This window comes from Pseudopodoces humilis, chromosome 6 (genome assembly GCF_049639895.1).
Source record: "Pseudopodoces humilis isolate 2021_Gansu_Grassland_sample_001 chromosome 6, ASM4963989v1, whole genome shotgun sequence".
NCBI classification, from domain to species: Eukaryota; Metazoa; Chordata; class Aves; order Passeriformes; family Paridae; genus Pseudopodoces; species Pseudopodoces humilis.
Genome location: NC_142205.1, coordinates 61,292,942 through 61,306,180, shown reverse-complemented (window position 1 = coordinate 61,306,180; position 13,239 = coordinate 61,292,942). Strand labels below are relative to the sequence as shown.

At 41.9% G+C, this 13,239-nt stretch overlaps 1 protein-coding gene across 2 annotated transcripts in view; it reads right to left on the bottom strand.

Moving 5' to 3' along the window:
• MAML3 (mastermind like transcriptional coactivator 3) overlaps positions 1–13,239 on the bottom strand; it is a 306,372-nt gene that overhangs the window by 113,092 nt on the left and 180,041 nt on the right. Inside the window, exon 2 of one of the 2 annotated variants that reach the window (XM_088056733.1) lies at positions 5,930–6,113. The exons of the other annotated variant lie outside the window; for it this stretch is intronic. Coding sequence (XP_087912859.1) covers positions 5,930–6,025 — 96 coding nt within the window. The 5' untranslated portion in view covers positions 6,026–6,113. The remainder of the gene's footprint in view (positions 1–5,929; positions 6,114–13,239) is intronic. 2 annotated transcript variants of the gene reach the window in all.

Here is a 13,239-nt window from a genome sequence, read left to right as displayed (position 1 = left end):
GTCCCTTCCTCCAGCACATCACACATTAATTCTCTTCTGGGAGACTGCAATTCGAACATAATGAGATATTAATGAGCTTTGCACATATCCCCAGTCACAAGTGTTTCCCCCCTCTGCAGCTCATTTCTCACAAACCTACAGAGATGTTTTGCTTGTTTTCCTGACACTGCAATTGTGACTCTCCCATCCTGCCCCCACCCCTTCCTGGCAAACCTTGTTGCACCCTTTCCCTTAAGCTGCCAGCTCTAAAGAGCACCAAATGGGCTGGCACTGTCTTGTTTCCTAGACTAATGGATGCTTGTTTAAACACTGGAGCTGTTTGCATTGCTGCAGCTCACTGCATGTTAAACACAGTCCTCTGAAACTCTATGCCAATCCAATAAAGGTATCAGCAGTTCAGCGTGGGGAGGCAATTACTATAAAGTCCCAAGTGTGCCTTCTTAGCTCAAGGAAGGAAAATTTGATTGAACAACTATAAGGAAAATCAGATTTCAGCTCAGCATCATTAGGAAGACACGAGATTTCACTGTAACCAGGCCTGCGGAGAGCAGGAAGAAGTCAATGGATGACCTGGGGAATGCAACTGCACATTGTTAAGAGGGCTTTAAAGCTGGCCTGGTAGCAATGCTCTCCTACCTCCACAGAGCTCCTTCCCTCTTCATCCACATGCCAAGTTGTGCTCTCTTTCCTCCTTGCCCCCATTTTTTTTTTTAATTTTAAATTATATGCTGCCAATTTTGTTTCATCCTTCATCAATTCTTGAAACAATTCTTCCCCTGGTGAAGACCCTTTCCTCTGTACAAAGTCATTGTCATATCAAAGGCAAAGTATTACACAGGAGCATCTATGATAGAGCACTGATGGTAACCAAAAATGATCTGTGCTTCATTGAGAGATGAAAAAAATCCAGATCTCAGGATAACGATAGCCAATATTTCAATGGACCTGCTCTTTACCTGGCTGAGGGCAGAAAGTCAAGGGAGAAAGAAGATGTATTTCAGGTCATTTAATCCACAGAAAGAAAGCTGCTTTAAAGTGTTCTACTTCCTTTACTTTTAAGTGAAAGGTAAGGAGAGTAGGTAGCAAGGGAATGTTTTCATTTTATCCTTTATATTTTTTTCTTGAATTTTAAACAGACTCTGTAAGATGGTCTCACTCTGAGAGCAGCTTTCCAAATTATATGGAAAGTTTTCCATGTACTTTTTGTGGCCATAGCTACCCTCAGGAACCTAGGAGAAGGGGATTTGGCACACCAGATGAGGACAGCAAGCCAGCAAGCTTGGTATCCTGCCCCTAGCTGGGTTCCACAGCTCCAAAGCTGTGGGAGGCTAAAACTTTCCTCTCCCTTCCATGCTGCACGGAAGGGATTGTGTGTACAGCTGTGAATCAGGAGAAAAGTCTTTGAAGGTGAACCTGTCCTCCTCAGAGCTGAGTCCCCAGTACTGTGGGCCAAATTTGCCCTGTGGAAGGGCATGGCTGGCAGAGCACAACTGGCACCAGCCCATGCCCAGAGTTCCTGACCACTGCCCCAGCCAGGGCTGGCATCTGACTAATGGGCTTAAGGATCAAGCTGTCCCTTCAAAGCAAAGTTCTCATAGGTCAGAAATCCAGTGTGATGCTAAGAAGTGCAGGTGAAAGGTAGAGGGTTGTGCCAATTAGCTGATTACTGAAGGATGAATATAATCCAACTGCCATTACTCCCACTGGGAGAAATTGCCATTCTCCACACTGCAGCAAGGAGGAGAGGGAGAAGGATTTCCTAATTTTGAAAAGGGAGACTGCTTATCTATTAATTTTCTTACAATATAAGAAAACAACTTGTGGGGAGAAGATGGAGTTAATCCCAAAATCTCACCTTTCCTGCTTTAGAATTACTCTTGGAGCTGCAAACCCCCTGCGGACTCCAAACTCAGAGCAAGCAACAGGATGCCACAGGCAGCCTGAGTACAGCTAGTTAGAGAGTGACTGCCTGATGAGTGTTTTGACAGAAATGAGAAGCTTTAAACCAAGAGGGTAAAAGTGTTGGGAAACATTTGTTTTGTTACTAAAAAAAAAAAAAGTGAGAGAGAGAGAGAAAAAAAAAAGCACAGTAACTTTCTTATTTTCAGTTTTACAGCAAAACACAAACAAACAAATGAACAAACAGAACTTGGTTTTGTTGGTATTCCTTGCCAGAGCTGAGGCAGCAGGAAGGATGATCTGGAGATATAATGTATAGGTAAAGGGGGAATCCTTCCACACACTGCTCTTCAGTTGGGACTTGTAATTTAGAGATTTAATTTCTGCACCTTAGAAGACCGTTACTAAGAAGACACGGCAAAGAGCACCATTGTCCTGGGTGGAGTAATGCAGCAGCCAGTGCCTAACCAACACCAAAACAAAAACTGGGCTCTCTTGAAAGCATCACACCCAGAGAACCCCAAGAGACTCTTGTCACATTATATAACTCCTTCACTCTCTTGAAGCTGAGAATACAGTTTATGGTGAGGGCTTGAGAAACCCACTCACCTTCTCACCAGTGGTAAGTGGAATGATTTCCTGATGAGACTAGGGAAGGATGTGGCTCTTAAAATCATCAACTACTCCAGAATCTAGCCTTTAATTTGAACAAAACAACACAACAAGAACAAAACCCCAGTCCATGTGATTGCACAGATAACTTCCCAAATATGACCATTGATGTTTCTGAGTCTGCAGACGGGCTTCTGCTGTTCCCAAGAAGCTGCACTGTATAATCAATAAGACTCATTAAGGACAATCGGTACCCTATGGGCAGCAGCAAAACTGCCAAGAATCCTGCCACTTTTGTCCTTCTACTGTTACTGGGGAAGCTCTGATTGACAAGAAAGGTAGATTTCTCACTTGCTTACATTCAGCAGTGAAAGGAAGTTGCAGATGTAGTCCTACAGGAAGGTCTAGCCACAGCATCCCACAAGGAATATCAGTATTTGCTTCAGTCAGAGAAGAGCTTTGCAAACTCAGAATCACCTACACAAGGTGTCATCCCACTGCAACATGGGATGAAGCTCTATCTCCTGCAACCACTTATCCTTGAACTCCTCAACAAGCTTTCCTGCCTCCTGACACCCCACAGTGCTGGTGAGTTGACAATCTTCAGTTCCTCAGCTTTGAGATGCGCAGGGAGCTATACCATGAAAGACAGACCAGGCTGTCAAATAACACAAAGTGTGCTGGAGGTTATTTTCTTTCTCTTAACTCTAGCACTACAACTAGAGGATCTGCCACCCATTGTCTTCCCCTATGTTGGTGGTGAACCACTAAGGAGATATCTTGGGACTCAAGGAAAGGACCCAGTAGTACCTTCAGCTTGTTCAAGGTCTGCCTCTCCCCAGCTCCCATCTCATTTCAGTGACTTCCAGTTTTCACTTGTTCCCTTCAGCCTAGAACCTCCTTGGGCACTGAGCTGGCCCTGGACCACACAACACATGCTCTCTGACACACACTAGCACAAGTGACAAAATAGATGTGTAGACAGGGTCACTGAAGATGAATCCCCAAGGAGATTTTACTTTGAGAATGAAATAACTACCAGCTTTTAAAGATTCAGTTACTTGAAGGCATACATTACATACTTGTTACTTGAAACATATTTCACTGTTTGATTTGAAATGGTACCTCTGAAGGGTCTGACTGATTTCCTTCTTTGAGATATGACTCCAGGAAATGCACAAAGAATACAATAAGGTTTAAAGCAACAAGAATTTCCTCCTTCCCATCCCCCTTTTAATAAAATGCACCATGACAGCATAGTTATAAATTTACAGTTTAAGTTGATCAGAATAAAATAGCTTTTTATTTTTTTTAAATAGGAACCTAAAACCTAGGTTTACACAATGGAGACAGTTTCCTATTAATCAATATTGTGGAAGAAAAGTGTAACAAATTGCAGTACACCCAATGTCTGTAATATGTTTAGATAAAAAAACCTGAACATTCTTATAATTCACACTTTCAAGGGAAATAAATGGAAGGATTGACAGAGACTACATTTGTCAGGAGAAAAACCTAGGGGAAAAAAAAAAATCCCAAGTGCTCCTCAACCATCATATCATCTCATCAGAAGATGCACAGTGTGATGATGAGGTAAAGGAAATTGAGAAGATGCCATTTCCTTCTTCATTTCCTGCAGGGAGAATCTGGAGGTAGGTTTCATCATTATAAATCCAAACCACCACAGGTATACTAAATGTTTTGTTTGCAGTGTGAGACCTCCAAGGGAAGCACCCGGTTACAAGCGAGAGCGGGTGAACTCCGCTTCTGTGAAGTGGAAGGGCAGCAAGAGTAAGTGGGGGTGTGAAGCATAAGGAATGAGGTCTGTCACTTTCAATCTTGGTTTCTTGGTCCTGAGTAGGAAAGTACAAGCTCCACTACTGAAGATACACTTCCTGGCCTGGGAAGTGGAATTTCAGGTTGTCAGTTACAGAAACAAGAGAGGAAAGAAACCCCAAAACACCAAAAGCAACCACCTACATTTTCATTTCCAGAACAGTTCAAATATTGTCTCAGCTACACATATAAAGTAGCCAGGTTTTGAAAAATGCTAAGTATCAGATTTCTGAACACGAGACCTGTGCACATAAGAACCTTCGAACAGGTACCACAAAACTGAAAGACATTTCTGGAAATGTTTTTTGTTCCTTCCAGTTCACATCAATACTCACTGCCTTGAAATCAGTAACATTAGACTGGCATTCACTGTCACTAACCAAACAAAAATCAGCCACATAACAGTGCACAGAAATGGCAAGTCATCAGCTGTACTTCACTGAAGGTACCTAATAAAAGTGTTACAATATGCCCAAGCATTAATAAACTTACTTCAGGAACTGCTGACTACATGTGATTTTGGCTGGGCTCTTTAAGTAGCCTGAAGAATGGAGGCAAATTAAATGCTATTGGAAAACACTTTGCAGAACACCCCAAGAGTGGCTCAGGGGGCAGAATTTGGAAAGCGCACTAGGGATCAATAGGCTTTGTGTTACTGACAGACAAGGGAGGCTGGTTTGGTTTCAAACAGCTGAAAATATCCCCACTTTTGGTCATTAGCTGTGTCTTACACTGGAACCTTTGGTGTTGTATCTCAAACATGTCCTCAGACTCCTGCAACTGATAATATAGCATTTAAAATAAACTGAAAAGTGCCAGATTCACCTTAAAATGCCTCACTGAAATAATTTCCGATGTGGATTCTGGTACTTCCTCAAATAAAGTCTGTGAAATAGCCAAAGTGTTTCACTTGCAGCGATGCTGAGGACTGGGCATGGCCAGTCTGTGCTATAAGGACTGGATCTGGTCTGCAAGGTAGTTTTTCTTGGTGCCCATGTCAGCAGAGCAAATCTATTACCATTTTCAGTATGCTTCTGGTGTCTTGAGCACTGCCAGCAGATTGAAAGGATTAGCACTTATGAAAAGGATTGCAGCTGATCAGGGCACCAGGCTTTTTTCTACCAGCTAAATGGAACAACTGCTCTCTTTAGCCTGAGACACCAGATTTATAGATCCTTTAGATAGAATGTAGATTTAAGGTCATGCAGTAGTGTACACTGTCTCTTTTCTCTATGAAAATTTAGATATACCTCTATGATAATTTAGATAACCAGAGCAATGGTTATTAGTGGTAATAATAAAGCAAATAAATCAATAAATCAGTGTAAAGCAATTTCAGTAACTGACAAGGGTAACTTAGTGATCAAAACTCAGATGTCAACCTAAAACTCAGACTTCAAAGTAATTTTTCAGAGGCCATGCTATTCATAGACAATTAACACTGATGCTTACAGGAAACCTCACCCAGCTACGGGACAGGTATCCAATCCCCTCCAGCTCCACAGTGGACCACAGAATTCCAGCTTATGCTTCTTTGGACATGCTGTGAGAGTGTTCATATATAGGAAACACCAGCACATACCTCCTTTCCTATAACAGCTTCCCTCCCCTCTCTGAGCTCACAGGGATGTGTGCTGATGTGGATACATGGCGATGTGTGAGAAAGTTCACTACACATTTCAGCTCTCGGTTAATTATCCGGTTTGCATCTGTTCCACTGTACTTCTGCCTTGCATCTGCTTCACCCAAGGAAATCCTGCAGAAAGCTTCAAGAAAAGAGAAAAAAAAAAAATCCAGGCAAATATAATGTTTCTCTTGGCATGTCTGTATTAGTGGCCAGGCTGATAGTTCTGCCTACGGAAGTGACAAAATTTGCATTGTTTGGCTTTCATTTCTCCTTCAGAAGCAAGCACAGAAACTATCAGCAGCAGTGGTGTACCACAGAACAACAATAGAAAGAAACCATATAAATCTGTCCAAAGCCTTCCCTGGAAGCTCTTCCAATAAAAGTTGAGGGATTATTTTCTTGCAATTTGAACAAGTGTGCACTCCAAACCAGAGCTTCCAGAATAGTCCTGTGATTAATATAATTCTGGATTATGATCCACACTTCACATAAATCACCTACCTAAGTAACAGCTGCAAATCAAAACCACAACAGACATCATGGGTAGGCCAAGTGAGCAGCCTTTTGGGCTACCTGATTTTGGCAGCTAATACCTGCAGCAGCTTCTGTCTTCCTACTCCTTATTGGGCAGAATGAACTCAGGACAGGAAGCTGGCATATTTTGCAAGTGACACACGGTGTTGAAGACTCGGATCCATGAGGAACCAAGTCCCTTGTGTCAGCTGAAACCCAGATGTGAATACCACAAAGTTAAGGGAATACTTGAGTTGCACTTTTCTTTTAGCCTCCTCCACCCTGCCTCATTTTGATTACTTTGTCTTCCAGGACTTTATCTTCATTCCAGCTTACAAAGCATCTCCTGATGGTGGACTGAAAAAAAAGAGAGCCAGTAACAAAGCAGCCTAATATTGTCTTAGTAAAAAAATTCTCCTCAGAAGAATAAGTGACAGGAGGGAAACCCCATGGAGCACAAAGGCTGTGCTGGTGCATCTCTGCATCTCCAGCTCTTAGTGATATTTATTCCTGAAATATGTCAGTAACAACAGGAACATCAGCCAGCACTGATTTTAAGAAGGGAGAGAAAGGAGGATGTCTTTTTTCTCCTCTCCCTCATTTAGCTCCCATGGCCAGCCCTTACCTGGACCAGCTCTCTTGTGTCTGGAGCTCTGCCAAGAGGCTGTGCCCTGGCTCAGGGCAGGATAATACCCTGCCATGGCTGTCGGGGCATTTGCTGAGCCTTTGCCCAGCTATTGGTGGCTTACCCCATCATATATATTATACACTCCATGATGTTTACAGGCTGGACAGCTAAATATTTACCTGATCTAATTTATCCAATCAAACTTGGGTTTGATACATTTAGTTAGTAACAGGTGACTCTTGATCCTTTGGGTCTTTCTGCTTTCTGAGGTCCATGATGACTGTGTTGTGAAACCAGAGCCTGGCTGTCACTGCATTAGGGTCTGGGACAGAGAAGATGATAGAAAGCTGCTTTTAAGCCAGACCTGCTATAATTTTTGTCTCAGATGGAAAGCCACCCCAGACTGAAGTTTCCAGCACTACTGTTTACAGGAGGAAGAAGGCAGACAGAGCAATTTTCTCTCCAGTGCTTCCCTGCTTCTCCTCTCCACTCACCTACACTTCTCAGGGGAGCTGGAGAAGAGATGGTCTCAAGGGGTCTATTTTCCTCTTGGCTACTCCTGCTAGACCAAGCCCTGAGGTGCCAGCAGTAGCCTTGCAATGAAGTAGCAATACATTAAAGAGAGAATAAACAGCATTAATACAGCTTTCCTTAAAGAAGCATACTGATACCCTGACTAGGAGTAAGGAGATGAAAAAAAAAATAAATCACAGCATCCTCACTTAAAACTACCTCTAACGCAGAGTTGTTGCAGGACTTTTAAAGAGAAGAGATGGGATTGGGAGAGACCAACAGGAAGTAAAAATACTTTGTGCATGAAGCCCTTTGCCTAGTCTGCTTCAGTAAGTCACTATTTCTCAGCAAAAAGAAGTCAAATTCATGGAAGTGTCTTCATGGATATAGAACAACCTATAGCAAAGAAATTCTGCTTTATAATTTACTTAATGACCTGGGGAAGATATTAGTCAAAACATTTATTCTATAAAGCTATATTAAATCAACCATTTCAATCTTTTCTCCTCTAAAAGCTCTGGTCTCTGTGGAAGAGCTTTTCTCTACACATTTCACAAAAAGACAGGACAACTGGTCTCCTTTTTTCTAGACATATATTCTGTTAATCCTTACTAGTTTATTATTTTTATCCATAAAAATCAGATTGTTATGTAATTCCTAACTGCAGCAAGAATTGTGTACAGACTAATGTACCTAGATCTCACTGACAAAAAGGATAACATCTTAGATTATGTTTAAAGAAACATAAGCACATCAGAGTTGTTCTAGGCAAAATATTCATTCTACTTCCCCAGATGATGCCACTTTGGTCTGGCACACTGTAAATAAAGAAACCCAGAATTACAAAGGTCTTGGCTTTGTTTTCACATTGTCTTAGACTAGATAAGCAAAGAACTGGAATGTCAAAATATGGCCCACAATTAATAAATTCATCTCAACAAATTCTTTTCTTCACAGTATGAAGTATTGCTTGAGCCAAGAGTCCCAAATCACAGGGAAAGCAGGGACAAGGTGAGGTTTATTTGTTCAACTTTCAGATAGCAGCTCTACTCAGGAGAGTTTCTAGAAACTGAGGGACCTTCAGTATTTCAAAAACTGAGGAAGATTTTCATCCTTTCTATAGGAAATTAGAACCCGTCTCACAGGAGGGCAGCCATGATACCCTTAAGGCCAAGAAACACAGTGCCCAGTCAAAATACCACCTCCTGATCCTGAATTATTTAACCCATGCCTTTGGGATTGTTTGTTATTGTAGCAGTAATTTTCTAGTAACTTGCTGGAATGTCTTTGAGAATGTCTTTGGCTCTGGTTAAATTAAAAATGTTTTCAATTATTATTTAAAACTAGAGTCTCTCCTGTTTGGGATTTTGCAAATGGCATGTATAAATTTTCTGCTCATCAGGTGAGAAGTCTCAGTAGAATCCTTACACCATGTGAGAGTCCCATGGGAATGGAAAACAGCTTACCCTAGATAGATGAATTTATATTGTTACATTATAAAAACTTTTACAGAAAGAATACTTCCTAGCAGGTGTCAAGCTTCTGTACTGTGTAATCTATCATCAAATCTCAAAGACATCTGGCCAATTATTTTATTTTCCTTTTAAAAATCAAGGAGGGGAAATAAAATCAAATTTAACACTTACATTACTATTTGTGGAAGTGAAAATAATGTTTTTTCCAGCAGGTTATGTCATACTTACTTTTTAGTGTAACATGTTGACAAACTAAATATTTTCTAGAAAACTTCTCTGCTACCATTAAAAAATGGGGATTTTCCACTTTATGACAGCTTTAATCAATGTTAAAATAATTTTTATAAAAGGTGGGCAGATGCTGCTCACTTTGAATTATTTTGTTTCTTTGGGGAATCTTTTCCTAGGTGCAGACTGAATTTGGACTTTAAAATTACTTCGTTTGACCAGACAGATCAGCATACCTTGGCCCCGCTTTATTTCCCCAAGCATCTGATTGGTGCGAAATACTGAAACCCCCTCCTGCAGTAGAATGGTAACAGCAGCACTGCAGATTTTGTTGAGTAACTCTGACGGGAACTCAGTCCTGCACCACATTTGAGGACTTTCTTAAAGGTGGCAATGTCATTTAGGCTGTAATCCTTACCATCATCAACACGCAGGAGTATGTAAATTGTGCTGTCCTAGTAAGAAATGTGTATCCCTCAACATAGCACTGTGTGGGGAGAGGTCAAATTTTTTATATTGCTTAACCTAAAACTCTTTCCCACCAGAAGTTACCTTATATGCACACACAGCTCAGGAAGACAGATTCCTCCGAATGAGGGAGAGTCCTTCAGGAAAAACAAACAGACCAACCCAGTCCCCATTTTCCCTGAACCTTCCTTGTCTTCTGTTTTCTAAACAGTTTTCTCTGCAGCTTTAAGATCCTTTGGTGTTCATGTCCAACACCCACCCCAAAAGCTCTCAATCACCACCACACCACGCAACACTACTGCGTGCAGCAAAGCATACTGGCTTCTGCAAAACACTATTGGAATTCCATGATAAGGACAAAAGACTCCTTAGAGCTCTGCAGTTCTTGTAAGCAAATAGCAGCTACCTCTTAAGGCAGGTAGGGTAAATCATGTGCACCTTTTAATTGTTTTTGGATGTAAAACTTGCTGAATTTATGAGTTCAATTTTTCTATTGCAATCCTCTAGCAGGTTCCCACTCATAAGCAGCAAATATGGATCCATATAAAAAATCTGAGCAGATAATTTGTGGTGTAATAAAAAAGAGAATTGCAAGTTGCAGGAAGGTGGGGGAAAGTAAAAAGGAAAGAAAAAAAAGCAAAAGCAACCGGTGACAACTTCCTCCTGACACTGATTAATTTCAGCTGGTGAGAAGTTCCATGCCGGGAACCACACAGATACTATTGCTGGTTTTGTCAGAGAATCCTTCTCAAGTTTCACCTAACCCATTTAAACTCCTGCTGCTGTTGAAAAGCATCATAAAAATAGCAGCAAAACTGTGCTTTCTGAAGCAAGCAGTGCAGAAAAATAGCCTTCACAAAAGCAAAGTTTGCAGCACACTGTAATTAAGCTCCCATCCTGACAGTGGGAGCATGGAGTTTCATTCTAAATTTAGCAGAAGGCTCTCTGAAGTACAACCCCATTTCTAATGCAAGATTTACAAAATAAGTATATGCCAGCCTCCTCCTAGGAATTCTTTAAGAAATATTTGGAGTTCCAGTGCAGGAAATTTATAGCAGGGACTTAAGGTAGTCTTTGTCATCAATAAGTTTGGTTGGCTTATTCCTTGCCTTCACAGTGCTCAGTGCAGAGCATGTCCTACTCACAGGCAGGAAGAGCAGCATCTGCCAGGCCTGTTGGCTCAAGCAGGCAGCAGTACACACACAGCACAAAAACAAATCCCCCAAACCCTTGACTTTTCCCCCTAATATTGATCTTTTTATCCAGCTTCCAGCAGCTGCTTCTAATGGCATTTTACCTTGAATTGGGAAGGCAGTAAGGACTTTGTCAGCTTTGGATTGTCTTTATTTAATTCAGTCTAAAGCAGAGATTTAAGCCAGCTTCAACTAGCTCATACTAAAATGCAGCATGGCTGACAGGCATGCATGAGACCACACCAAATGTAAACTGAGTTTGGAGACTATCTTTTTAATTAGATATACTTGATGTCAGGAAAATTAATCCATGATGTCAGAGGTTTATGTCCAAAAAAGGAGACAAGGGAATCCTGTAACTTTATTAGAATAAAAGGAGAGGCCATGGGGCATCACCCTGGGGTCTCTCAAATTGCTAGAGGATGCAGCCTCCTTTTTATCGTAATTTCCCAGCATTTCCTTCTCTCTTTCCCCATTGGCTGAGGAACCTGAGAGGAACATACTTCCCAAATCGCCTAATACAGATCCCCTTCTAATGTGCATTCCCCCCCTCCCTTTTTTTTTCTTTGTGTCTCTGTTTTTTTTCTCCAAGTCCAGGAATTTAGCAGGGCCTTGGGTGAGCAACAGTCTGTGTCAATTAGTGGAATTCCTATGGAATTTATGGCTCCTCCTATTGCTTTTTTCACCTATCAGTATCTGGGTATATCTACCAGCAGGCCCAAAGTTTGTTTGTAAAGACACCTCTCTCTCATTCCTTTCATTAATATGGGTCAGCTCCAAATCCTAGCTGCATCATCTGATGGCAGAATAATTAACAATTTCCATAAAGAAACTATCTTTTAAGTCTGGAGAAATGTGACTTTAGCCTATGTTTAATCTATGTTTCTTGTCCAGCTTGCAGGTCTTTTCATCTGCATCCTGTACCATTTCTGGTGCAAAGGAAAGAGGAAGGAAGCTCTGGGGTCACCCTCCAAGGCAGTGCCCATGTTGCTGGAACTTCTTGTGGGAGGGTAAGAGGCTACTGGTGAGAGCCTCTGAAGAGGTGGACATAGCTCTGAGGTTTGACACCACCAGGCAGGATAAGTGTTTCCAAGAAGGTATGCACCACAACTGCTTTTGACAGCTGTAATGGCTCCAAAGCAGCTGGGTAAACTATAAAAACAGCAACACACTCCCAGCAAAATCCATTTTTGATGGAGTCCAGCCTGCTCCTCCCTGCACTCTGTAAGTTAGGCCCAGCTGCTGGTAACACGCAGCTCAAAGCTGGGCTCTGGGAATTGTGGCCAATTCTGTAGACCTTTGCAGCACCTAAGAAAGCTTGGCAGAAGCAGAATCCAGCTCCTCAACTCCATCCCTAATGGCTAACCATGCTGAAACTACAGGAGAGCTGCAGGAACATAGGGATACCCTGGACACAATACCAAATATTGGCATGTGGTCAGGTACTTACAAGAGAAGCATGTTTCCCCAATCTACACTGCCCTGGATGAGCCCAAGGATGTACCTTTTTCTGCCCTCCCTTTCCCAGCATTTAATCTGTGCAAAATTCAGGTCTGCTGCAGTTCACACCACTTAATGCTGACCTGCACACTACATCATTCACCTTCCTGAAGGTGGGAATGACAGTGACAGCACAGAGCATCAGTCTTGTGAGTTCCTAGGACATCCCAGGCTGTCTTGTGGATGGATGGCCAAATTTCCTGACACATAACCCAGGATCCCACATGCCTATGGCTGCTATTCTTCTTGTAAGTCTTAATACTTCTGCTGTTCTGTACAGCACCATGCAGGATGAACCTTTCTCCTACTGCATATACCAAAAGTCACGTGGAAAAGTAAGCAGTGTCACTGTATCAATGTTCTTTAAAAACAAAATTCCAAGCCCTGTATTTAGTAAGAGGCTCCAGGCTGTATGTGGAAGCTGTGAACATTTAACAGTGAGCAAATCCACTGTTTACCCAAGGCTGTTTTCCTCATGGCTGTTACTTTTTTTCAGTAGCATGCATGCATGCCTTTGGTGTTTACTGTCAGCAATTTTCAGTGTGCTGACATGGCTAAAAGTAACCACAAAGCCAATACAAGCAAGCAAAGAATAGAAGCAGAAGTAGAAATGTCAGGAGGCACAGGCTTCAACTTTGCACTCCTGCAGCAGTAAGGACCAAGGTAACCCAGCTATCGTGGAGAAGAACCGGATCCCCTGTCACAATGGTCATAACTTCTGTGAGGAAGGAAAGAGCACAGCAGTAC